The 27,644-nt window shown below is 41.5% G+C and overlaps 2 protein-coding genes across 2 annotated transcripts in view; one reads left to right on the plus strand and one right to left on the minus strand.

The window, feature by feature from the left end:
- Positions 1–16,476, minus strand: part of ndufs1 (NADH:ubiquinone oxidoreductase core subunit S1) — a 37,231-nt gene extending 20,755 nt beyond the window's left edge. Inside the window, exons 1-8 of the mRNA XM_078403672.1 lie at positions 16,366–16,476; positions 10,604–10,694; positions 8,644–8,735; positions 6,349–6,456; positions 5,661–5,737; positions 5,194–5,275; positions 3,213–3,343; positions 1,363–1,548 (exon numbers count right to left, since the gene is read on the minus strand). Coding sequence (XP_078259798.1) covers positions 1,363–1,548; positions 3,213–3,343; positions 5,194–5,275; positions 5,661–5,737; positions 6,349–6,456; positions 8,644–8,735; positions 10,604–10,685 — 758 coding nt within the window. The 5' untranslated portion in view covers positions 10,686–10,694; positions 16,366–16,476. The remainder of the gene's footprint in view (positions 1–1,362; positions 1,549–3,212; positions 3,344–5,193; positions 5,276–5,660; positions 5,738–6,348; positions 6,457–8,643; positions 8,736–10,603; positions 10,695–16,365) is intronic.
- Positions 16,477–16,873: 397 nt separating this feature from the next.
- eef1b2 (eukaryotic translation elongation factor 1 beta 2) lies at positions 16,874–27,201 on the plus strand. The gene is made up of 7 exons (XM_078404471.1): positions 16,874–17,016; positions 17,608–17,730; positions 19,217–19,346; positions 22,782–22,848; positions 23,734–23,859; positions 26,146–26,213; positions 27,072–27,201. The coding sequence occupies exons 1-7, from the start codon at positions 16,937–16,939 to the stop codon at positions 27,156–27,158; spliced, it is 681 nt and encodes a 226-aa protein (XP_078260597.1). The 5' UTR covers positions 16,874–16,936; the 3' UTR covers positions 27,159–27,201.
- Positions 27,202–27,644: the final 443 nt, after the last annotated feature.

The raw sequence follows: 27,644 nt of genomic DNA on the forward strand, positions 1-27,644 counted from the left end.
TAACTACAAATACCTGACCGACTAGGAGGAAGCTGAGAGACCTCCTCCTTTTCCTTTAAGGCCCTGTCCCACTTAGGCGATTTTTTAGGTGACTGCCGGTGACTGTCAAAGTCGTAGCAGATCGCCAAAATTTTATTTTACCCGACGACAATGACCACGACAATGCCGAGTCAGGTCGAGATTACACCGTCTTTGGAAACATCGCAAAATTCCCACGCTGTCAATGCTTCTCCGGCGTCCTAATTTGCGCTGAAATCACTGACAAGTCGGCAAGTACTTGAGAGTTTTGAAATATAACATCTTGCCCGGGTTACTTGAAAACCAAGCTTCACGGTACCAAGGCATAAACTGGATTGACTTCCAGTTTACTAATAGCAGTATTAAGAAATTTAATTTTAAAAGTGGTTAAATGGATTTTTGTGATGAGTGTGGGCATTCTTTGAAAATGTACGGGAGATGCACATCTGGTTTCTGGGTTGCATATCTGGGTTGGGAGCCTACTTTAAGTCACAAAAGTAGGCTGTTTCAGTCACAAAAGTAATAGAAAACAGGAGCAGGAGTATACCACCAGTCCTCCTCAAGTCTTCATAACATTAATGCGATCTTTGCCAGCCTCAAAACCTCTTCTGTTTCAGTTCCCTGTGACCTTCAATTCCTCAGTCTCTCAAATATGAATCAGATCACTCATTCTTCTAAACTCCTCAGAATACAACCCAAACTGCCTTGCCTCTCTCAATGGGACAAATTTTTAAATCCCATGAAATAGCCTTGGGAATCCCCTTTGGTCTACCTCCAATGTTATGGATATGCGGAAAAAGCAGGAATGGGGTACTTATTTTGGATCATAAACCGTGATCATACTGCTGGCTCGAAGGGCCGAACGGCCTACTCCTGCACCAATTTTCTATATCCTTTTATAGTTATGGGGTTCAAAACCGTGTGCGATATTCCATGTGTGGTCTTGCAAACACGTTGTACAATTGTAATAAAAACTATTCTTTAACTCGTTCATAATAAAGGTAAAAATGCAGTTTGCCTTTATAACTTGCCTGTTATTTTTTGTGATTACGGTGATAAGGAATATAGGAGTAGAATTAGGCCATTCGGCCCATCAACTCTACTCCGCCATTCAATCATGGCTAATCTATCTCTCCTTCCTAACCCCATTCTCTTCCCCATAACCTCTATGCATTCATGCATAAAAATACCTAGATCTCTCTGACATCACTCATCAGCAATCTCTTGCTCCATTTAGATAATATGCTATCTTTTGATTCCTCTAACTGAAGTGCATGCCCTCACACTTCCCAACATTAAAGTTGCAACAAGTTCTACTGCATAATAGCTGAGCAAATACTGCACCTGGTCTCCCACGGACGGGCAGTGAAGGCATAGGGCTTGGATGTCAAAGCTCCAACTGGACAAAGGTCGATGATGTTCCCTGATACTTCAGACATGAACATCTTTTCAATATATGTTCCAACCTGCATTTCATTTCCTCTTCCTGTGGTGCCCAAGTCATCCACACCTGCCACTTCACTGGCAAACCTGTCAAAGAACAAACCGAGTTACATAACAGTTCTATGGAAATGTTTGCCTTCATCAGCAACATCACAAATTAGACTTTCAATTAAGCTACTTTTTTTCCATTAAAAAGTTGCTTTCGCTGCAATAAATTGGAGTTTATTTGATGTGATTGTGTTGTGCATAATGGATTGTAATATTTTCATGACAACATCAATCCATCCCATCCCTTGATTTTAATTTCTCACTGAAACCCTACCCTTACTTAAATGGGTGTTGTTTTTATTAGTTCTACATTGTGCGGATCATTTTATAAAATTTACATCATTCTTATGGTGAGCTTTGGTGTAGATCAAGTTAATGCTACAAAAAAAGCTCAAGATCACACAGTTTTTGACTCCTTTTATTACTGATGTAATGTATTACTTTACCACCTTTCACGACATTAGATTGTGAAGTACCTTGAGACCTTGCCTGACAACATCTCAGAAATAGCAATACAACACCAACTTCTATTTTTATAGCACCTCTATTGTATCAAAAACAACCAAAGTGTGTTATATCAAAATCTAGTCATGCTGAGCTACATATCAGGATAATGGCGCAAATGACCATAGGTTTAGCAAAATATGTACATTTCAAGGACATGTTTGAAGTAGGGAAAAAATTACGGAGAGATTTCCAGATCCAAGTGTTTTGGCATCTAAAGGCATAGCCATCAATAGCAAAATAATAGTTCAAAGATGAACAAAAGATCCAAATTAGAGTGTAGATCCTTCGGAAGATTATAGGGCTTGAAGTGATTGCAGAGATAAGGAAGAACAAGAATTGGGATAGATTTGATATCAATGAATCTGATTGTAGCATTGCTCACCTGGGAGCCAGTATTCATCAAAACTACCGAGGCAATATAAAAGGGTTTGAAAAATTTCAATCTTGAAAAAGAGATGTAGGCTAGTCTAAAAAAAAAATCAAAGTCAGAAAGCCATGGGTGCGTGCATCAGCAGTTGATATAACTAGGCAGAGGTAATGGGGGTTAATGATGCCGAGATGAAAATAGGCACGGTCAGAATCTCAGTTCCAGGTTAAATATAATTCCCAGGTCATGAACAGAAGAGTCCATTTTCCTGAGACTCATCAGGGAAGGCCTAGATATGGAAAGCAATGGATGTGGCCCTTAGAATATGTGTGTGGGGGGGGGGGGGGGAGGTGGCGGCAAGAGAGCTGGTAGTGGGATAAAGCTAGCTGCCATTGATTTGGGTATAGAAATTGATGCTTTGTTGGCGGATAGTGTCACATCGAGTACGGAACGAAGAAAGGAAAGTTAATAATTTGGGGTGAAAAAAAAAATCCTGTTATTTGTTGAGAGATACAGCAAAGAGCTTCAGTTTACAATCTCACCTGAGCTCATATGCAACAAAGCAATACTTGTTCATTTTGTTCATTGTTCACCTGGATATAACTGTGGATTTTGTGTTCAAGTCTTGAAATCAGGAACTTCAAGAGAAAAAGCACTATCTCGGAGCCATGTCCAATGCCTGTACAATAGTTCAATCCTTTCTCCAGTAGATATAACAGAATCCAGACCTCTTGATTACATGTGGCGCCACGATGTGTTCATTAAGCAGGTCAATAAAACCAATAGCTACTTCTTGAGAACAAGAAAATAAATTTGTTGCAGCACTAACCTGATACAGCGTGTGCAGTGAATACACCTGGTCATGATGGTTTTCACAAGTGGCCCAATGTTCTTGTCCTCCACAGCCCTCTTTCCCTCTGTGAATCTGCTCCGGTCACTGCCAAACATCATTGACTGATCCTATCAATCATGATATTAGATAGCTTTATCAATTTGGAATGGCAGCAGCAATACATAATAAAGTAAGAATAAGAACAGCTGACAATATTTAAATTGTGAGATACAAAACACATTAACTTCTAAAAAATATCCTCTCAACAATTTAAGCTCACTCTGTAACTGAAGCTGGTATCTCCAATTGAGATAGGGGAAGGTGCGCAGGGTTGGCAGTGATGGTTGTAATTATAGTATTTCACATTTGAATCGGTTCCTGTCATATATAGCCACTAAGGAAGTCAAGATGAAAGCACCAACAGTATGTGCATCTGAGCACAGGACTTTGTATATGAATACATCACTCCTGAAAACCGAAAGTGGAGCAACGACAGAAAGATCAGACTGGGAATGGGAGGGGGAGTTGAAGTGCTCAGCCACCGGGAGATCAGATTGGTTAGTGCGGACTGAGCGCAGATGTTGAGCGAAGCGATCGCCAAGCCTGCGTTTGGTTTCGCCGATGTAAATAAGTTGACATCTGGAGCAGCGGACCTGAAAACCCAAATGTCTGACCAAGACATCACTCATTCAAAACTCTGCTAAATAACTGACTCATGCAAGATGCTTACAAAATGCTATTTAGACGAGCTGTGGAATTATTTGCAGAGGCAAATTTCATCATCAGCAGATGATTTTCATTCTACTTCCTCTGCAAAATCTCACCATAACAAAAATTATATAAGTGAACATTGGGCAATGCTCATTCTCCACCAGTTTAATCATGATAACTCATTGAATTCCTGTCCAATAATCATGGAAAATCCAAACAAGCCCACTTAGTTCCAATTCTTTACCACCGTTGCACTTTTCTCTGCAGCATTCTCTCTTTCCTAATTCTATGCATTAGAAAGACGCAACTCCAACTTGTTTTCTGAAAGTGGTTCTTATTTCCTTCCATGAAGAGCATCCAGACTTTCCAAATAAAACTCTCTTTGGACAAATATTTCTATTACTGGATGTGTCCCACCATTCCAGGGTGCAGGACACCTTATTTAAAGCGCAATATGCCGCAGTTTATTGTTTTGCAAAGAAACAGATTCAAGATTTCTAATAAAGAACTAGACCAAGTGGACCCGTTGGGCCCAAACCTCTCCTGCATTGGTGCAGCACCTTCTCCTCCCCCACTCCCCAACACCCCCACCCCTCCCTCCCCCTTATCCCCCCTCCCTCTCCAACCCCCCTTATCCCTCCCTCCACCCCCCCCCTCTCCCTCCTCCCTCCCTGGGAAATAGATTTAAACTTTAAAATGTGAATAACTATAAAAATATAACACCAATTTCAATGAAACTTCTTCCATTAGCACCAAAGGGAGGATGGCGAGTAATGTGGGCCTAAAATTGTCGCGCTATCGTGTACCGTTTTGGCTGTAGTTCAGGAACAAACAAACAAGAGTTTTAGTATATAGATAGAAGATGGTAAATGCAATTGCAAAACCTGGCCTTTCTGCCATTCTCTAACATCAAAATCAGTACCTCAGGTCCTTAGAGATTTTGGTCCACAGCATATTTTTCTATTTATCTTCAAGGGTTAAAATAGAACCTGTCTAAGCTACATCATCCATCATATTCCTCTATGGCTGAGGGGGAGGTTTAACAGACATGTTCTGTTTCAAGGGGTTCAGTTTGATCTCTGGGATTTACATCACTGCCAGACACACTTCCGTTCAAAGGGACCTGGAGCTTATTTACACAAATAGTCCTCAGCAGAGAGCATCAATGCAATATCTGGTATAAGCCACCAAACTAGCATCACCTTTGTCCCACGATACCTTCACTCCTGGTATCAAAACATTTTGCATTTGTTAGTATCAATGGTACCTGGAGATCGCATTCTCCTCCTTGGTCACAGATGGGGCAGTCCAATGGGTGATTGGCCAGCAGAAACTCCATCACACCCTCCCTGTTGCACAAAATAACAGTGAAGTGTAGCACACATAATACACAATATAATGATTACCATCCTCTATTACCCAAGTGAACAGCAAATATCAAACACAAAGTGTATCTGGATGTCTAAGCATCATTTAGCTGAAGAACATGTATTCCACTAACACCTTTCAATGCATTCCTATGAATGAAGTTATGTTCCAATTGATTACGATGGCATTTTTCTATTTCCCTTGCAAATTCCACTGTGCCCATCAATATTTTTGTAAATTTCAGACAGACAGTCTAATCTTTCAAATATAATATTAATAATTACTATAAATTGCAAGTATCATACATGCAACATTTAAATGGCAGATTCACACAACAACTTGCGAAGAGTTTTCACCATACTTTACCTGGCTTTCTTAGTTTTTTCCGAATTCGCAAGGATATTCCACCCCTTCATTACTGGCATAGCACAGGCAGCTACTGGCTAAGGAGGAAGGGTATAACTGGTTTTCAGTGGACATTATCAATAGAATATATTGAACCCAACAGTCACAATTTTCAACATTGTTGCTTAGATGAAGGGCGAATCCAATATTTTATTTAATTGTTTTTAACAAGGAAAGGACGTCTTCACTTGTTTAAAAAATAAATGCATTTCAAAAGTTACAAATTAACCACTTTAATGTACCTAAAATGTTTCATTGATAATCAACCTTTGGTGCGGCTGCGTAATCCCAACGTAATGGTGGCAAATCCACAAATATTTTAAGGATGCGGTTAAAGAGAGGATGGGGAGTGAGGCGGGATTGAGGATAAAGAAATGGAAATGCTTTAGTAGGAAACGGGCACAATGATCAGAATGGCTTCCAACTATGCTGTATGTGCGGTTCCTTTCTAGTCCAAGAATCACTTATCTCTCTGCTAGATAAATCTATTAATTCCACTTTTTTTCCTGTGGTGATCCCACTGTTTCAATGATGGGGTCATTGGCTCATTAAATTACCCCCAATTAATTTTATTGTTTTCAATTGCTCATATCTTCTAACACTTGCAGCCAGCCGTAACCTCATTATAAAATACAAACTCTCCCAGCACCTTGGGTGCCCTTTCGATTTCCACCAAGCACATTCGGCAATTTCCTGCGACGGAGAGCCTGTCGTGGTAACAAAACCGTGGGATCTGTATGCCAACTTTTTCACAGGCCTGTAAACAGAAACAAGTTTGTTTAGAATATAGAAGAGTACAGCACAGGAACAGGTCTTTCTGCCCACAATGTCTGTGACAGCCATGATGCCAATTTAAAATAATCCCTTCTGCCTGTAATTGATCAATATGTCTCCATCTCCTGCTTGTTCATATGCCTGTCCAACTGCCTCTTAAATGTTTTCATCTTTGCTGCTTCCACCATCTCCCCAGCAGTACATTCCTAGCACCTACCAAAATCTATTTAAAAAACCTGCCATGCAAATCTCCTTTCCCCTCACCTTGAATCTGTACTCTCCAGTATTTGACATTTCCACCTTGACAAAAATGCTCTGACTACCAATTGTGCTTCTCGTAATTTTAAATATTTCTAAGTCAGCGCTGAACCTCCAATGTTCCAGAGAAAACAATCCAAGTTTGTCCAACCTCTCATAGCGACTACTCTCCAGAGAACAACTAGGTGAACCTCTTTTGAACACACTCCAAAGCTTCCACATCCTTCCTGTAATGTGGGGGCCAAAATTGCACACAATGCACCAAATGTGGCCTAACCAAAGTTCAATACAACTGTAACATGACTCCTGACTCTTATATTCAATATACTGCCTGATGAAAGCATATATACATATGCCTTCTTTGCCACTCTATCTGCTTGTTGCCACTTTCAGGCAACTATGTCGTTGCACCCCAAGATCTCTCCACACATCAATGCTCCTAAGGTACTATTATTTAGAGTATACTTTCCTCTTACATTTGATCTCCCAAAGTGCAACACCTTACACTTGTCTGAATTAAACTCCGTATGCCATTTGTTCGCCCATATTTCCAACTTTACTTTTTCATGATATTGATCCACTGATATATTGTGATAATTTCTTATTTATATTGGGGAGATGTACAGCTAATGCACTGATGGACAAATGAGTTCCAAGTGGAAGTAAGGTACTTCCATTCTGCTCCCAAAGAAGAATTTCAGAAGCACTATTACTGAATCTTACTTCTGAATCGTTTTGGAGACTATTGAGAGAAGCATTGATCTTCCTTTGTCCCAGAAACCTCTCCATTCCATAATGAAGCACACCATTAATTGAAAGAAAGCTTGTGGATTTATATAGTCTAACAGGTAATTAGGTATCTTTCATGTGCAATGAAAGAAATCAAGGGATCCTCAAATATCTTTGCAATGGTTATGTTGATTACGGGATATATATTAGTGACATCACACGAGAGAACTCTTCTTTACAACAGTGCACTGGGATTTTCTGCAATTACCCAAGAGAGCATAGAAGAGCCTTGTTTAAACCTTGCATCGAAATGATGTCACTTTCAACCGTGCTGCATTCCCTAGGTACTATATTCAAATGGCAGCCTGGACTTTGGCTCCAGTCCTATGATTTGGACATAACTCTGAAGCAGAGTTCTCCAAGCCTAAAGTAGAAGAGCAATCACTTAGGTTGTGGTTTCTGCCTGTGAATCGCAAACCTCAATCATTAATTCAGTGTACTCCCATCTATCTCTGTGTAAAAACAAACTTGCCCCACACATTTCCTTAAATTTTCCCTCTCTGACCTTAAAGGAATGCCCTCTAGTGTTTGACATTTCCACCCTGGGAGAAAGGTTTTGACTGTTCATCCTATTTATGCTTCAGAGAAAACAATCCAAGTTTGTCTAACCTCTCAGTATAGGTTATATCTTCTACACCAGGCAGCATTCTGGTAAAACTCTTCTGCACTCTCTCCACAACTTTCCTGCAATGGGCTGACCAAAATATTGCAAATGTGGCCTAACCAAAGTTTTTACAAAACTGCAACATGATTTCCAATACTCAATGCTCGACTGACGAAAGCAAGTATGCCAAATGCCTTCTTTACTACTCTATCTTACTTGTGATGCCACTTTTAAGGAGCTATGGACTTGGACCCCAAGATCGCTTCGCATATCAATAGTGTAAGGGTCTTGCCATTAATTGTATATTTTCCCCTTTCATTCAACTTCTGAAAATGCAACATCTCAAATTTGCTTAGATTAAACCCCATCTGCTATTTCTCCACCCATTTCTGTAGCTGATCTATATCCCACTGTCTGCTTTGACAGCCTTCGTAACCCCAGATATCTTGGCATCAGCTGCAAACTTACTAACCAACCCGTCTCCATTTATGTCCAAGCCAGTATCGGGAACAAAGGTACCTGTAGAACAGTGGTTCCAGGCTCCACCATCACTGGCTTGCCGTCAACAAACACCTCAACCAGATTGCTGGCAGCTGTTGCAGTGCTGCGAACTGAAAACATAAAAGAGAAGGCAGCAACTAATGTTAGTGGTCCAGGAGCAAATCACTACAAAGTCATGAAATACAGAGTGGGAGAGGAGAGAAAAAAGCCAGATACATTCAATAGCCAGTTAAATGACCCAGCATTGGCTAAGAATCTTAATTCTGTTTTATTATTCTATTATACAGCATAATATGCTCCATCATCTCCGAATTGACCAAAACATTTTCAGCCAAAGATGTACTTTTGAGATGTGGCCCCACAAATATTTTAGGCTGATAAAGAAAAATGTAACCACAGAGAGACAGAGACTTTGCCAAAGACATACATCTTTATACTTCCTACTTTTCTAAAATTGGTGGTATTACATAGCACTTGCCTCACTAGTCTACATCACTGCCCTCGAGTAACATCAGCTGTAGTGCATTTTTTTTGTCAGAGGAGGGAGCTACTGAAGATAAGGAGTGTGAAGATTTGCAAACTATAGATATTTTGCCATCTCAAGGTAGTTTTGCTTTCCTCAGATACCTCTTGTTATAGAAAATCACATTTAAAAAACATGTATCAATGGGGAAAAGGGGATTAGGGGCAAGAGTGTTTTAGACTAATGTTAACATTTTAATTTCCCCCCTGGAAGATTTTCAAAAGTAAAGGTCTTTTTCATTTAGCTGCAGTAACAAAAGACTGTTTGTCCTATTGATTAATAGAGTATCATCACATAAGTATCAATAGAAGTGAAATAGAAGTGAAATTGACACACTATGTTCTTAAGAGACAAAGGTGTCTGATTACTGCTAGGTTACATGGAAAAAGTCTCCCCCCCCACCCCCAAGACTTTCTTCCTCTGCTCCAGACTATTTTTCTACCCATGACAGCTATTTTTTTTCTGTTTGTCAATTTCCAAAGTAACTTTTAAGTGGTTCTCTAGTTCCTGATCAAAATCGCTTTATAATTAATTCAACCCCACTAATAGCGGTCCATGATTCATAGATCACATTAAAGCCAATTTGCGTAATAGAAACAGGCATTATAGCAAAACTACCTGTACTTTTATTTGTGACAGGTCTTCAGATAAGATTAAAAAACTGCAGCTTCCAGCTGCATATACAGTAAAAAGCACAAAAATAACTTCTGAAAGGACATCTAAAATACACGTCTCTGAACATGCACCAGCAATCAAGAAAATGAAACCATTAAATGAAGTTACTTGCAAACTGGCAATTGAACACAATTTTTTTAGGTAATTCTGATACAAGGTAAAAGTTCCCCAATTTGGAGAAAAACAATTTGCAAGATGAAATACTCAAAGACATAAGTATGGGTGGCAGTTTCCATGCCAGTAATGAGTTCCAATTTCCAAGTTTGCCATCTTTCTAACTACTGCAGTCAGCAAATTTCATTCAAAGTTGTATCCTTAATGTTTCTACATTCAGATCAAAATCCAACAAGATTAATTTGCATCTCTTTAGCACCTTTAACACAATTAAATATTCTAAAAAATGTGCCTGGACTGTGCTTGGACAGAAGTTACACCAGAAAACATTAGTTCAGTAGTTAAAAGTTTGGTCAATAGATAAGTTAGAAGGAGTATTAAAGGGATACAGACAATGTATTTTCAGGGATTTCCTGAGTTCAGGGCTTAATAAGTCAAGATAGAACCACAAATGGTGGCAATTAAATTTGATATTGCCTTATCTTGACTTGCACAAATTCCCACAAATAGATGGAAATGATGTTTCCATCAAACAAATCATTGTTTGATGCAAACATCAAATTGTTTGGCAATTACATTGTGCTATACAAAACACAAGTAGATACCTACATATGCAGTTTGAGACAGTGGAGTAAAGTGTTAAACATGTAGTAACTTATTATATACCATTGTTCTTTGCTCCCAGACAGTCTTTGGCAGAGTGGGCAACGTTTCTTAATGTCTTACGGATCACAGGTAATCGTAGCATGATTGCAAACTGCAAGAAAACCAAGACTCAAGTTAGCACCAGGTTACACCAACTCATTAAACCTCTAGGCCTCAGGGTAAACGTAGTATCTGTTTGGCAGATGCAATAGTATTGAGGTCCTTTAAGTTAAGTTCAAATTATACTTTGCATTTAACATATTTTCTTTAGTTTAGTTTAGGGATACAGTGAGGAAACAGACCCTTCGGCCCACCGAGTCCGCACCGACCAATGATCCCCGCACATTAATTCTACTCTACGCACACTAGGGATAATTTTATATTTATACCAAGCCAATTAACCTACAACCTGTACGCCTATGGTGTGTTGGAGGAAACCAAAGATCTCGGACAAAATCCACACGGTCACCGGGAGAACATATAAACTCCGTACAGACAGCACCTGTAGTCAGGATCGAACCCGGGTCTCAGGTGCTGTCAGGCAGCAGCTCTACCTGATTGCCACAAATGTTATCAAATGTTATCACTGAGATTTATTTTAATTGATACTCTGAGCATCATCAACCTTCATTTATTCTTGGGTCAGACTCAGGACAACAGCAGCAGCATCCATTGAAATCTTTATTTTTAAAGGGACTGACAAGGTATAAGCTGATAGGACATTTTGCCTGGTTGGGATATTTAAAACCAGGGATCTTAATCTCAAAATAACAGCTCCTCCATTGTCACCAGCAATATCTGGGAGTGGTGAATCATTGAAATTCACTACTCAGGAGGATTGTGGAGGCAGTCAATAAGGATAATCAAGGTTAAGATCAAAAGACTTACATATTAAGAGATTCAAAGCTTATGCGATGAATGCAAAGAGTGGCAAAAGAACATCCACAATTTCATTAAATCCCAGTGCAGGCACGATGGGCCAAATGGGCTCTGCTTGCTTCTATTTCTTATGTTCATCTCAGGTGGTCGTGCTCTTGAGAGGCTAACGTTCAGGTCCCACTTTAGACTCCCCGGCGTGTAATTTCAGCTGACGCTCCAGTATAAAACTAAAGGAATGTTGGCATGTTGGAGGTGCCATCTTTTGCACAAGATGTTGAATCAAAGTTCTGACTACTCTCTCAATTGGATGCAGAAGATCACATTACGATATGTTATAGACCAGTTCCATTATATTATTACAACGATTTCACATGAAAGTATATCATCTATGTACTAAAACTCTTGTTTGTTTGTTCATGAACTACAGCCAAAACGGTACATGATAGCGCGACAATTTTAGGCCCACCTTACTCACTGCCGTCCCTTTGGTGCTAATGGAAGAGGTTTCATTGAAATCGGTGTTATATTTTTAAAGGTATTCACAGGGGAGAGGGGAGAGGGGAGAAGAGGGTGCTGCACCAATGCAGGAGAGGTTTGGGCCCAACAGGTCCACTTGGTCTAGTTAGCTCTAAAGTACAATTGGAAGTCATGCAGTCAAGGAAGATGTATATTCATTCCAACAAGGCACAAAGGTGAATTGATTTGGAAAAGCCAGAAAACATATATTAAATGGAGACATAAGAAGTGCAGCTGCTGGAATCTGGAGCAAAAATTTGAAATGTCATCTGTCCATTTCCGTCCACTGATGCTGCCTGACCCACTAAGATGCTCCAGCACTTTGTTTTTCCTTCATTACTGATGCATTGCTTCTTCATTCTAGGAGCACAGGCTTCCCTTCATCGAATGCCAGCAAATGCGTATCTAAAGGCCCTGTCCCAGTTAGACGTTTTTAAGGCGACTGCCATAGTCGTAGCAGTTCGCCGAAAAAACAGCGACTGGACCCCTCCTACGACAATGTCTACGACAAGCTACAACAACCTACCACCTGGTCGATATCAAGCTACGACAAGCTATCGAAAACCGGCGACCCAATCGTCGCAAGTAGAACGTCCACCTACGACCGCACCTACGACGACACTTACGACAACCTACCACCACAGAGGCGACAACCGAAGTCAACCCAAGTCCGCCCGTGACAAGCCACGACATACTATGACCCTGAAGACAATTCACGTTTCACCCACTTTCCCTATAAAAGGGGGTGTACAGTAGGGTTTCCAATCATTCTGCATCATGACTATTTGAAAGTGATGCCATGAGAAACTACTCTGAAATACAATTACTTCATACATGAATTTTCCATCAAAATGTCAAGAATTTCCTTTATTGATATTCAAACAACATTTTTTAAAAGGTTGATAAGAACATACAACAGTGCATACAAAAATATTGCAATAAACCTCAAACTTCAAAATTCAAACTTTAAACAGAATACAAGTACAAAAACATACTAAACCTAACATCATTTATGGACACATTACACTGATGGATGATCAGATCAAGTTCACACTTGGAATTCGCCAAAGTCAGCACCAGCGACAACCTACGTCACCTGGCGGCAATCTATGACAGCGCCCACGTCAGGAGACATCAAGCTACGCTCATTGGCATCAAACCAACAGTCGCGGAAAATTTTTAAGCCGTTGCAAAATCCAGCGGCGACCAGAAAAACGCTACGACTCTTTGGAGACTACTCACGACCCTGCACGCAACACCCCGGCGACCGTGTGGCGACAATCTAGTCACCTGTAGTCGCCTAAAAAATCGCCGAACTGGGACTGGTGCTTAAGACTGCAAGTGAAATTAGTCTTTTCTTACCACACCTATCCAAATGCGATCCTGAATGGCAGAAGGTTAATAGCAAAGGAGGTGGCTATTCAGTCCACTGATTCCTTGTCTTTCAATGCAAGAGTAGCATCACTCTCCACCTTCACTCCATTTGGAGTTATTTTTTGAACATTCTGTTTAAACATACTTCCACTGATCCCCAGAACTGCATTTCAGAAGGTAATCAATCATTTGTTGCACTGGTTACTTTTGATATTTCTAATTCCACGTTGCTGAGTCCTTTACCCCACTGTCAAGAAGGAAAGTATTGTCTACTGTCTAGATATTTTGTGATTTCACATATCTCCATCAGATGCCCTCTCAAACATCTATTTTCCAACAGGAACAGTTCCTCCAATCACCCCACACAACTGAATCCTCATTCCTGATTCATTGTGACTTCCTTGCTCTCATAATGCACCTCCACTTAAAACCTAGGATTCTGTGTTTTTTAACCACTTTCTCAACCTGCTGTGCCATTTTCATAGATTTAAATCTTCAACAGCGGAGAACTATTTGTTAGTGTGCCATATTTAGAACTGTTACCTCATTCTTCTAACCAAAATGCATCACTTCATATTAGCAAAAAGGTCACCCTGGTCATGATGGCCCAGAGATCCTATTTCTACACTGTATAACTCAATGCCTTTTCTGCATTAAACTCTACTCCACTCTGCACTTTCCTCCAGTCTGAAAATCAACTGTTCAGTACAGCTTTGCCTGTTTTAATCCAATGATGCTCCTGTCCCTTTCATGACAAGGATCTCAACCTTGACAACAAGTCTATTATGTGTCTCCCTATCAAATGCTTTTTTAAGGTCTATGACTGTCACATCAACTTTTTCTGTAACATCAGAAAACTCTATTTATGATAAACACAATTTGCTTTTAACAAATTCTTGAATGAAAAACAAAGTGCTGGAGGATCTCAGTGTGTCAGGCAGCATCAGTGAAGGGAAATGGACAGATGACATTTCATGTTTTTGCTCAAGATTCCAGCAGCTGCACTTCTTATGTCTCCATTTAATATATGCTTTCTGGCTTTTCTAAATCAATTCACTTTTGTGCACGTGACTGCTAATGTTGTCTTGATTGTTTCAATAGTTTCCCTACCACCATGGTTAAACTAACGTCTGCACACCCTGACATTTTGAAAGGTTAAATGCCAATATAATTTACACCCCAATTCTCTGAGAATTTACCATGCATCCAAAATGAACCTATTGATTTATCCATTTCAATGGCAGCTAGCCTTGCCAGTACCTTCTCTTTAGCACATTCAACTACATCTTTCTTTGCTGAAACTCCAGCAGCATTTTCTTCCCTCGCAAAGTTGCATCTTAGTACATTGGAAGTCTTCCACGCACTATGGCATAGGCACTGTGCCATATCATTCAGCTGCCATTATCTTTTGCTGCCTGCAAGATCCTAATGTTGCAGCACTAACTCCATCAATATGAACTATGAGGAATGAAAATGGATCACTTCTCTGGTTGCAGATACTGTGCATGAAGCTGAGACATCAATCAACATCACACACACCAATCAAAATGTAGAAACAAGGAACTGCAGCTATGTTTTACAAAAATACACACAACGTGCAGGAGTAACTCAGCAGATCAGGCAACATTTCTGGAGAACATGGATAGGTGACATTTCAGATTTGTAAACTTCTTGAGACGCAGAGATGTTGGCTGAACAGCTGAATTGCTTTAGCACTGTGTCTTTTTAAAATCATTCTGCCGTCACCAAACACGTTCAACATTTTGTACTAAACTGAAGCGATATATAAACACCACAGATATTTTCATCTGTTCTACCGGAAATCTGAAATAAAAATGTATAATGGTGGAAACAGACCAAATCTTCAATCTGAAATGTTGCCCATTTCTCTTTCTGCGGGTGCTGCTCAGTGTTAGTGTTTTCAGCAACTTAAGTGTCTTTTTGTTTAGAGATACAACATGGAAACAGGCCCAAACTAACCATTGATCACCCATTCACACTAATTCTACGTTATCCCACTTTCGCATCCACTCCCTTTTCACATGAGGGGGAATTTGCAGAGGCCAATTAATTTACACGCATGTCTTTGTGGTGTAGGGAGAAGCCGGAGCACCCAGAAGAAACTCACACGGTCATAGGGAGAACGTCAAACGCCACACAGACAGCAGTCGAGGTAGGGATCAAACCAGAGTCTCTGGTGCTGTGAGGCAGCAGCTCGACCAACTGTGTCACTGTGAACATGTATTTACAGTTTGCGCTTATTCCGCATTTAAGCGTAATGCAAAACGTATCCCAAAAGGAGCGAACTGGAAAGAGACTGGAATCAGACCAACTGGAACGAACAGCTGGACGAACTCAGCGGTCTGGCCGGTGTGGGCAAGTTGGGCCGAATGGCCTGTTTTCACACTATCACTCCATGACTCTAACATCTGTGGAGGCAAAATGGATGATGGAGACCCTACATCAACTAGCAGTGAAGTGGAAAGAGAGAGTCAGACAGATAGCTAGTCAATTTAAACGTGATGGGGAGAAACTGAGATTCCAGATGTGGGAATCTTGCGTTCAAAAAACATATTACTGGAGGAAATCAGCGGGTCAGGCAGCATCTATGGAGGCAGAAGGGATGATCGAGACCCTGCATCAACAAGAAGTGGAGAGTCAGAGAGAGAGCGAGTAGTCCATTTAAACATGGAGAGGGCGATTAACGACCAGTGATTGTGCAGGAGATTGCCCAGGTACACTTTGCCGGGGAAGGAGATTGCCCAGGTACACTTTGCCGGGGCAGGAGATTACCCAGGTACACCTTGCCGGGGCAGTAATGATACACGGTTCTCCTGCGCCACCGGCCCAGTCACCCGGACACCAGTCAAGGGCAAAGCGCCACAACCCAAACGCACCCTTCCTTCACCGCAGGCGGCCCCTTGCAGTCGAGCCACTAAACTTCACCCGCTGCACACACCGGCCATTAAAACCCGTCGCAGACAACCTCCCGACTCCGCGGTCGTTGTTGTTACCTGCTCGCTATTTGGCCTTCTCAACCAGAACAGCGGCGATGGCAGCGGCGGCCGGGCTCCTCCTCCGGCAACGGCGGCCGGGCTCCTCCTCCGGCAACGGCGGCCGGGCTCCTCCTCCGGCAACGGCTCGGCAATTCCCGCCTCTTTCCGGAACGACACTACTCGACGTCGCGGGCAGGAGTCTCGCATATCACCCGTGGAGATTGATTTATTCGCTTTTAATCAGTGATTTCAAATGGAGCTGTCAACAAAGAGACGAATTGAAATGGGCTGAAATAATAATCGGTCGGTAATTCAAAAATGACGTCAAGCTTCGGCAACTTCCGTCAATTACGTAAAACGTAGTCTTTCTCAAAAAGTTTTAATTTAAAATGTATAATACCAAACGTTTTAGACAAATAACCTAGTAAGAAAACCGATATGAAATTATATAGTTGTTAAGCCTGCCTATTTTCTCGTGCCGGCCGGCCGGGTGGGCGGGGCTCGGCAGTTTCCGGCGGCCGTTATAAGGGGCGCGCGCGCCGGCGGCGGCCTCTTGCTGGCGGTGCGGTGCGCGCGGAGCGGGTAGGGCATGGGGTTCGGAGACTTGAAGGCCGCGTCCGGCCTACAGATGCTCAACGACTACCTGGCAGATCGCAGCTACATCGAGGGGTGAGGGGCCGAGTGGGGGTGGGACCGCTTCTGAGTGTGCGAAAGAAAGGCGCGGTGGTAGGGGGTGGGGGGAGAGCTTGAGGAGGTGGCAGCAACGCGGGGTGGAGATGGTGGGAGTTTGGGGAAGATCATAAGTAATAGGAGCACAATTAGGCCTTTCGGCCCATCGTCGACTCCGTCATTCATGGCTGATCGATCTATCTCCCTCCTACCGCCATTCTCCTGCCTTCTCCCAATACATAACCTCTGACACCCGTACTAATCAAGAGTCTATCTCTGCCTTAAATATATCCACTGGGGAGAGGGGGAAGGGGAAGGGAGGGTCTGAGGAAGGGGGGTTTCTGGGGAGGGGGGCGGTCTAGTGGGTGTCTGGGGAGAGGGGGGTTCTGGAGAGCGGACCTTTTTGAAATCCCTGGGGTTGTCTTCAGAGGTGGGGCTAAAATGCAGTGACAGTGGGCAACACTAATGAAAGTGGAGAGATTTTTCACCTGTTTCCACCTCAATGGTCTAATCTTCCTCCTTTTCGTGCATTAATTAAGACTGTATTTTCTGTATTCTCCTTGAACATATTTTGTGTCTTTTTTTAAAAAGGTATGTCCCTTCACAAGCAGACATTGCTGTGTTTGAAGCTCTTGGTGTGCCGCCTTCGTCTACTTTCTACCATGCACTTCGGTGGTACAATCATATTCGCTCATACGAAAGCATAAAGTCCAGGTAGGTTGTCAAGCGGAAATAGAAGCTTGAGTAGAGAGTGCTATAGATCCACCACATAGATGAAGTGATTTATTTCTTCATACAAGCCCCGAATCGTCGACCCTTTGTTTTGGAGATTGTAACCTCCCGATCTAGACATCTCAGTGAAGGAAAATATGATCTCCGCTTTCATTGCAGCAAATTGTGTATTGCTCTCATTCCCATATCGGCCATCTACCAAGTTGGATATTCATCTCCTAATCCCAGAATCGATCTGATGAATCTTTATTGCACTGCCTCGAATGCAAGTACACTAAAACTGATAATCTGGCACTTGGGTTCCTGACTGGCAAATTTTCTAGATTCTGGGTATTCAAAATTCTCCCACTTTTATTTCCCTTTTTTTAAACCTTAAACTGGGATATTAATTGTGAACCTTGAAATTAATGGAAATATAATCTCCCAGTAGGTTTAAAAAGAGAGTGGTGGGGCAGAGAACTGCAAGTTTCAGCTTGTCAAAACTGAAATCTGGTATTTGGGAAGCTTGTGAAACAAACACATCTGGTATCTCCATATCCATTTCATTCAAAATATTGACACGTTGGTAATCCGGTCCGAATAAATTTTTTTAAACAGTTCCGTTACACATTTTCTGTATGCTTCACTACTTTGTGAGCCTTTTGTGGCTTCCATGTCGTAGTCATACAGTGTGGGGCCTTTAGGCCCAACTCGTCTTTGGCGATCAAGATGCGAGTCCCATTTCCCATGCTTGGCCCATATCCCTCTTAACCTTTCTTTGATGTTCCTGTTCCAGTATTGTTTAAATGCTGCTATAGTACCTGCCTAAACTCCTCCTCTGGCAGCTCGTTCTGTGTACCCACTACCCTCCGAGAGCAAAAGATGAAGGCTTCTTTACACCTATCTACCTGTGATGCCACTAACATAGAACAAAGTAAATACAATATTTGTTAATCTCTCATCCATTTCCTCCAAACTCCCGCCCCCCCCCACCTCGTCCGTCCGTATAATTTTACCTGTAAACCTATTTACTTTGGCTTTTTTCATTTTTTACGCATATATGGAAGCGTTTTCACTATTTGTATTTGTTGGAAGATTACTGTTGTATTCTACCTTCCCTTGTCATTTGAAATGTACCCAATCCTCGGGGTTTTCTATGCTTTGCAGCATACATATGTTTTTAAATTTCAGTCATAGTTGGATTACTTTCCCTGTTGGATTTCTGTTTATTAAAGGGATGCATGGTTGTAATATATATTCATATGGCAATCACTAAATTTCAATGTATTTCAAATGTGAATAAATTGAAAATTGAGACAAGATTACACGAAAACCATATCACTGCTGAAATTTTAGGATAATAGTTACTGAATTCAGTATTTTTCTTATTCTTGGGAGGATAATTCAACAATTCATTGTTATAGACACAAAGCATGCTTTAATTTCTGTTCTAGCAGTTCATGCATTCCTGACCGTTAACTTCTAATAGCCTTCCAGGTGTTAAACAGCCTCTTGGTAAATATGGTCCACAAAATGTAGCAGATACAACCTCCGCGAAAGCAACAGCAGACAATGACGACGAAGATGATATTGATCTCTTTGGCTCTGATGGAGAAGAGGTGAGTTCTTTGCAAATCTTTTACCTGAGGTGACAGCATACTCCTCACCCTGGTCATCAGCTTGGAAATCTGGCACAAGGGCCCTTGGGAATTTTTTTATGCATGACATTATGAACATTCTAGAAGGCCTCTCTTTTTTCCTATTTTTTAAAAATAGTGTTATTTCCAAAGTGTCCAGGGTCAATTCAAGTTAGTTTTATGCGTAATCTAAGCATCAAGCGTTTACTCTATTGTGTAAGTGTGTCAAATTAGTGACTTCAAAACATACACATCTTTAGAATTACATTTGTTAGTTTAATGGAGGCCACATCGAGAGCACCAAATGTAATAGACAAATGCGTTGGGGGGGGGGGGGGGGGTTGTGGGTTAGGTGGGAAGGGATTAGTGAACCATGGAGTTGCAGAGTGGTCTCTGGAGAGAGGTGGGGATGGAAAAACGTGACTAGCGACGAGATCATGTTGAAGGTGGCAAATATCGGAGATTGGTGCTCCTGATGTGGCCTTCTTTGCATCGGCTAGACCAAATGTAGACTAGGTAATAATTTTGCTGAACACGTGCTCTGTCTGCCAAGGTTTGCCGGAGCTCTTGCTTACCATTTTAACTCCCACAGTGCCATACTAACCTTTATGTGCTGGGCCTCCGCCATGCCAGAGTGAGGCCACATATAAACAGATTGTGACCTTTGAACTGAGTCACTTAGAGGCTGAAGCTGGTTGTTATAAAGTCTCTACTCGTCAAGAGCAACACATTCTTTTGGAGACCCTCGCGGTAGAATCTTCCAAACTCAAAATGTACACCTAGTTTTTATACTCTTAAGATCGAAGGTAACAACAGGAGATTCAATACAATTCAATAATTACAATTATTTACTTCAATATTTTGAATCTGACAAAAGGTTTAATTGAATTACCCAATTACAATGTTGCTTTGAATGTTCCAACACCTTTGCTGGTTGAAATTAATTAGTATGGATAGTATAAAAGTTTCTGAGGATGGTGAATACAGCCATGTGAAATTAGCTGACTCTCTTGCGTTACGTAACTACCCCATTGTAAATGGTTAGACAAATATGCCTAAGACCATGTTTGATGTGCCATGTGACAAATGTGGTCTGGAAGCTTTCTTCATCTCAAAATGGTGCAAAATAACTTGGGGAGAAATTTTTTGAATTGATATAGGCCAATTAACATACTCCATATGCAATTGGCTGATGCATATACAAACGTGCAGCTTGTCTGCAATATACATTAGAACAGATATTCAAAAGACTGGTTCTTGGTTTGAAATAACGGCTGCTACCTCTGGTTGATATTATAATCCCATGTATGTCTCCCTCAGGCTGTAAAGGAGTGATATGTAAGGCAGCAAAAATGCCTTTCGCTCAAAATCCCCTCCCAAATACTAGGCCAGGAGATAGACCCATATCAAAACTATTTTAGCATCCCTAATGATTCCAGTTGGTAACTTGCAACCCAACGATATGAAGTGGATTTTCCAATTTAAAATAATAACCCCCACTCCCTCTCTTTCCCCTATCCTCCCACCCCAGTTACCCTGCTCCTTTTACTTCTCATGCTCATTTCCCACCTCTGAGTCCCCTCATTCCTTTTATCATCTGTTTCCTTCCACCTATATCCCTCCATCTGGCTTTACATTTCACTTCTACTCTTCTCTCCTTATCTGATACCCTTTAACTTCTTTTCACCGCCAGTATTTGTCACTTCCTCCACACATCTGTCAATCAACCCCACCACATATTGCTTGCCAGGATAGACACAAAATGCTGGAGTAATTCAGTGGGCCAAGCAGCATATTGGAGAAAAAGAATAGGTGGCTTTTCGGGTCGGAACCTTTCTTCAGACTGAAGAATCTGTCCGCCAGGGTTTGCTGGAACGCTAGTTGCTAACTATTTTAACTCCCATTGTCACACTGACTTTTATGTGCTGTGTCTCTCCCATTGTCAGAGTGAGGCCACGCGTAAACTGATTGTGATCTTGCAGATTCTTCAGTGTGTGAAGAAGGGCTCTGACCCGAAACTGCACCTATTTTTCTCCAGAGATGCTGCCTGATCTGCTAGGTTACCCTAGCATTTTGTGACTCTTTGGTTTAAACCAGCATCTGCAGTCTCTTCCTGTACATTTGATCGCTTGCCAGGCTTTACCATCCATCTTTACCACCTTTTTTTTCCCTCCCACCCCATAGCCTGAAGAAGGTTCCTAACCCGAAACGTCACTTGTCCATTCCCTCCATAGATGCTGACTGACCTGCTGAGTTCCTCCAGTACTTTGGTTTTTGCTCAGGATTTTCAGAATCTGCCATTTCTTGTGTCTCCAACTTCTCCCTCTTTGTCAACAAATTGAGGAGGTGGTCATTGACTTCAGGAGGCAGGGTGGAGTTCATGCCCCACTTTGTGTGAAATGCTGCTGAAATAGTTGAGAGTTTCCAACAATTTATTTGTGATACAACAGCCTCCACCTGCTCAGGCAGCACCAAAGAAAGCATCCTATCAGGATACACACAGATTAGTACGGCAATTGGTCTGTTTAAGACTAAATTATTGTAAGTGAATTGTGAACACAGCCCAGTCCATTACACAAACCAGATTCCCCCAAGCCACCTACTATGAACTCCATATGTACATCACGCTGCCTCTTGAAAGCAACCAACATAATCATAAACCAGTCATTCTCTCCACTCCCCAGTCAGGCAGAAGCTTGAAAGCATATCCCACTAGATTCAAGAACAGCTTAATTCTAGTTATTATTTGACTCTTGAATGGACTTCCCTTACAGAACAGCTGAATTTCTGATCTTTCAATACCTTGTTGTGGCCCTTACACTTCTTATCTGCACTTTCCCTGGAGCGGTAACACTATGTTTAGTTTAGAGATACGGTGTTAAATTGGGCTCTTCGGTCCACCGAGAATGCAAACATACGATTTTCTGTACACTATTTCTATTCCACACAATAAGGACAGTTTACAGAAGCCAATTAACCTACAAAGCTGCACATCTTTGGACTGTGGGATGAAACCAGTGCGCCTGGAGAAAATCTCACATGGTCATAGGGAGAATGTACAAACAGCACCCAGAATCGAACATTGGTTTCTGGTGCTGTAAGGCAGTCGCTCTACCGTTGTGCCTCCTTGCCACCCATTTCTCTTCTGCACACTTTTTTCTCTTTTGTACAACCTGATGTACACGTGTATGGTATGATTTGCCTGGGCAGCATGCAACAATGGCTTTTTTAAATCATAACTTTGTAAACATGACAATATTCCCAATGTTAATGACTGGTTTTCATGATGATTCCATTCACCATCTTTCGGCTGAATTCATGATTACACTGTATACAATCTGATGAAACCAGTCCAATATTTGTATATTGAACTTTCCTTTATGATTGTAAAGAACTGCTCACACCTGTCTCTTACAGGAAAGTGCTGAAGCTCAGAAGGTCAGGGAAGAACGCCTCGCTCAATATGAAGCTAAAAAGACGAAAAGTATGTATTGTCAAGTGGTCATATGATCTGACGTCGGTTCTTTTGTGCGCCAAAAGACGATTAGCTTTTATAGTATCGATGTCCTATGACAGTCCTAGAAAGGTGCATGCTGCAATTATGAAAGTAATGTAGAAGATCTTTGTTTCCTGCACTTGAGAATGAGTTGGGTGTTGGGCCTTTTTCTCAACCTTAGGTTGCACCACCAAGGTTTTACAGCAGTAAAGCTATTTAAACGGTTGATACAGTGTATATTAGAACAATTTTGTTAATTATTATGCAAATTGATATGAAGAACCCTGGATCCCTCTGGGACTATGTGGTGCACCAAAAATGAACTATAACTATGTGAAGCGGATTCAAATCATTAGTGGTATTCTGGAAAAGCCGAGTGTTTGATTTTAATGATGATTTAAATTTACCATCTTTCGTCTGAATTGATGATGTTAATTAAATCTGATGAAATCAGAATAAAAAATTTCTCTTGGTTGGATATGTTAGCATTTTTTAAGAAGCAGAACTGTAAACATTTGTTGATATTGGTAGTATGACCTCATATAAATTAATGTGTTTTTTGCAGTACAAAACTTTCCAATCCAAAGATATTTTAGATTCTGCATGGAAGTCAATTTTAAATGGGGGAGCGGGGACTTATGTAATAGGAGAAATGCACTGCATGGATTCCTGTACAGAGAAGCAAAGTAAGTACATGAAAGAGAATGGGGTAGCAAAATATGCAGTTGGGTGGGAGGATGCTCATGGAAGACAAATATGGACCAGTTAGGCAAATTGCCTGTGCTTTGTTTTGATCCATTTAGTGTTCCTCTGAATGTAATTGAAACTGATTCTTCCAATAAATAACCACATTGAATTTGTGTTTGTCTGCAGAACCAGCACTGATTGCTAAATCAACTATTTTATTGGATGTAAAACCATGGGATGATGAAACTGACATGTCAAAACTGGAAGAATGTGTACGTTCTGTCGTGATCGATGGCTTAGTTTGGGGTTCCTGTGAGTATAATTTAATTCTCACTTGGACCATCTCCGACATCTCCCTACCGTTTCCCTTCCTTGGACCATCTCCGACATCAATTACAAACCCACTGACTCCTATAGCTATCTAAACTACACTTCTTCCCACCCTGGTTCGTGTTAAGACTCTGTCCCCTAGTCCCAATTCCACCATCTACGCCGCATCTGCCCCCAGGGTGAGGTTTTCCATACCAGGTCATCGGAGATGTCCTCATTCTTTAGGAAACGGGGGTTCCCCTCTTCCATTATAGATGTGTCTCTCACTTGGGCCTCCTCAATATTCCACAGCTCTGCTCTTGCACCCCCCCCCATTCGTAACAATGACAGAGTCCCCCCCTTGTCCTCACCTTCCACCCCATCTGTCGTTGCATATAGCATATAATCCTCCAATATTTTCGCCACCTCCAACGGGATCCCACTACTGGCCACATCTTTCCATCTCCACCCCTTTCTACTTTCCGCAGAGACCATTCCCTCTGTAACTCCCTGGTCGACTCGTCCCTTCCCACCCAAACCACCAACTCCCCAGGTACTTTCCCCATCAACCACGGGAGAAGCAACATCTGTCCCTTTACCTCCCTGCTCGACTCCATCCAAGGACCCCGACAGTCTTTCCAGGTGAGTCAGAGGTTCACTTGCACCTCCAACCTCATCTACTGTATCCGCTGTTCCAGGTGTCTACTCCTGTACATCGGCAGACCAAGTGCAGGCTCGGCGATCGTTTCGTTGAACACCTCCGCTAAGTCCGCTTTAACCTACTGATCTCCCGGTTGCTCAGCACTTTAACTCCCCCTCCCATTCCCAATCTGACCTTTTTGTCCTGGCCCTCCATTGTCAGAATGAGACCCAGCGCAAATTGGAGGAACAGCACCTCGTATTTCGCTTGGGTAGCTTACACCCCAGCAGTATGAACATTGACTTCTCTAACTTCAAATAGCCCTTGTTTTCCTTCTCTCCATCCCCTCCCCCTTCCCAGTTCTCCCACCAGTCTTACTGCCCCTGACTACATTCTATCTCTGTCCCGCCCATTCCCCTGACATCAGTCTGAAGAAGGGTCTCGACCCGAAACGTCACCCATTCCTTCTCTCCGGAGATGCTGCCTGTCCTGCTGAGTTACTTCAACATTTTGTGTCTAACTTCGATTTAAACCAGCATCTGCAGTTCTTTCCTGCACAGTATAATTTAATTTGATGGTGATGGCAATGGGTAGAAGTAATTTTGAGTTTTAACTTGGACTGTACTGCTGTTTGCAGATTACTAAAACTTCGGCTTCAGAGAAGATCCATTCATTGTTCTTTTCTATTTTTGTCTTTCACCTGGCTGTTTAATCCACATTAAGAATATTGGGTTATACCAGCATGCCATAAAGGTCTGTCTTTGAAGATTGCATCTGTTTGTATAAGAAGTGTAGGAAAGAACTGCAGATGCTGGTTTGAATTGAAGAAAGACACAAAATGTAACTGGGACAGGCAGCATCTCTGGAGAGAAGGAATGGGTGACATTTAGTGTCAAGACCCTTCTCAGACTGCATAAGAAAATGTTTTTTATACCATCAATGCCAGATCTTCTAAAATATGTTATAGTTTAAGGCAGGGACATTGACCATGTTTGGATACAATTAACGCATCATTGCATTATCATTATTTTGATGTTGTGCATTATTGGCAGTTCCATGTCTTTTGTCTTAACATACAAAGAATGAAATTTCAAGACATGATTGCTGCAATAACTTGGCAGAGGATACTCCATATGGAAGAAGGGTCCTGACTCAAAATGTCACATTCATGTTCTCCAAAGAAGCGACCTGACCCGCTTAGTTACTCCAACACTGTCTTTTCCATTAGCCAGCATTTGTAGTTCCTTTTGTACATAAAACCTCAATAATGTGATCCTGGAAGGTTGGGTGTAAACTGGAACTATGACTACCTTTTCATTGTTTATTTTGAATTGTAAAGTAGAAATTCCTTGTTGCTTCTGACAGGAAATGTTTTGTAGAGGAATTTAGTTAATGAAAAGACAGTTAGCAGTTTTGGGGTGAGGGGAAGCTGGGTGGCAGGCTAGCTTTCAATAGTCCTCAGTTATTCAGGATTTAAATGTCTTGCATTGTTGCCTTATAGTTCACTGCTAAGGATCCTTTACCTTTCTGATAATAAAATAGGCTACAGAAGAATATCCAGGTCTATATGCTTCTTTAGCATCTCTTCTGTAGTTCTGATTTAACTGGAATGTTGAATTTTTATATTGCTTAAATCTATTTCATTACAGCCAAACTAGTTCCAGTGGGTTACGGCATCAGGAAACTGCAGATCCAATGTGTGGTGCAAGATGACAAGGTATGGATGTGGTTTTGGTCACTGGGTAGTGAGCAGTTTTCAGCTGGGCTATAAATATTGTTAACTGGTAAATGTGATACTTGAAAATCTACGCTAAATGATTGCATGTGCCTGTATGCTTATTTGTTAAATTAGCTTTCTTGCCCATTACATACTGAATTGTTAACAAATTAGTAAACATGTTAAACTAATCTTGCTGGAAATATTGAACAGTTGATTGATTTGGATGGGCACTTGGCAAAGACACTTCTAGTTTTTTTGATCAGCTGAATTTAGTCCTCATCAGGTGGATCCTTCCTTCTACTGCACTTTCTCGGTAGCTGATATAACTCAGAGGAACGTGTGCTCAGCACATAAGTCAATAAAAATGAATCTCGATGAAATTACTAGTTTTAGTTCTAGTACTAGTATATACATTTATTCCAGATATGATGAATTGGCATATGTATATGGTAGTGAACAAATGGCAACATTGTAGGAAGAACCTGAGCCTGGTGGTTGTTACCTCTTGTCGTACTCGTGTTGTGTTCAATTTTGGCAATCATACAGAATTGGAAGTACTCTTATTTAAAAAGTGTAAAATGAATCTGCTTGAATCAACATCAAGCCAGTTGGTGAAGGTGGTCAACAAATGTGTTAATTGTATGTTAAATTCAGAATTTGACTGAGATTGTAACGATTGATTTCCCACAATATTTCATGGAATAATGCACTTTTTCCAATTGCATTAACAACTATTCTTTGCTCGTGTTCTGTGTTCCAAAATGCCTTTACAAGGCTTCCTATTTTCATGCACATGAATATTCTTAGTCATTACAGGTTGCATTTTGAGTATTCTAACTGAGTATTTCTTTTCAGGTGGGAACAGATATATTGGAAGAAAGTATCACTGCATTCGAAGATTTTGTTCAATCAGTTGATGTGGCAGCCTTCAATAAAGTGTAAAAAAAAAAGCTGATGAATACAATAAAAATTAGCATCTGCAGAACCTGATCTAGTCCTTTGTTTTATTGACCGTTTCTTGAGGGAATGGGGGTTCCCCAATCCCAACATAGATGAGGCCCTCACTCGTGTCTCCTCGGCACCCCACAGCTCTGCCCTTGCTCCCCCTCCAGAGTCCCCCTAGTCCTTGCCTTTCACCCCATCAGCCGTCGCATACAACACACGATCCTCTGAAATTTCCACCACTAGCCACATTTTCCCATCTCCACCCCTTTCCGCCTTCCGCAGAGACTGTTCCCTCTGAAACTCCCTGGTTAACTCATCCCTTCCCACCCAAACTACCCCCTCCCCAGGTACCTTCTCTTGCAACCGCAGAAGATGCAACACCTGTCCCCATATCTGCTCCTTCAACTCTGTCCAGGCACCCCGACAGTCCCTTCAGGTTAGACAGAGGTTCACTTGCACCTCCTCCAACCTCATCTACTGTAT

This window comes from Rhinoraja longicauda, chromosome 8 (assembly GCF_053455715.1).
Source record: "Rhinoraja longicauda isolate Sanriku21f chromosome 8, sRhiLon1.1, whole genome shotgun sequence".
Classification (NCBI taxonomy): Eukaryota; Metazoa; Chordata; class Chondrichthyes; order Rajiformes; family Arhynchobatidae; genus Rhinoraja; species Rhinoraja longicauda.

Bases quoted from the DNA above. Each gene is read 5' to 3' on its own strand.
- eef1b2 (XM_078404471.1), top strand. From the start codon at position 16,937: ATGGGGTTCGGAGACTTGAAGGCCGCGTCCGGCCTACAGATGCTCAAC. The intron at 17,731-19,216 runs GTAGGTTGTCAA...AACTTCTAATAG, and splicing joins TACGAAAGCATAAAGTCCAG to CCTTCCAGGTGTTAAACAGC. The intron at 19,347-22,781 runs GTGAGTTCTTTG...TGTCTCTTACAG, and splicing joins TTGGCTCTGATGGAGAAGAG to GAAAGTGCTGAAGCTCAGAA.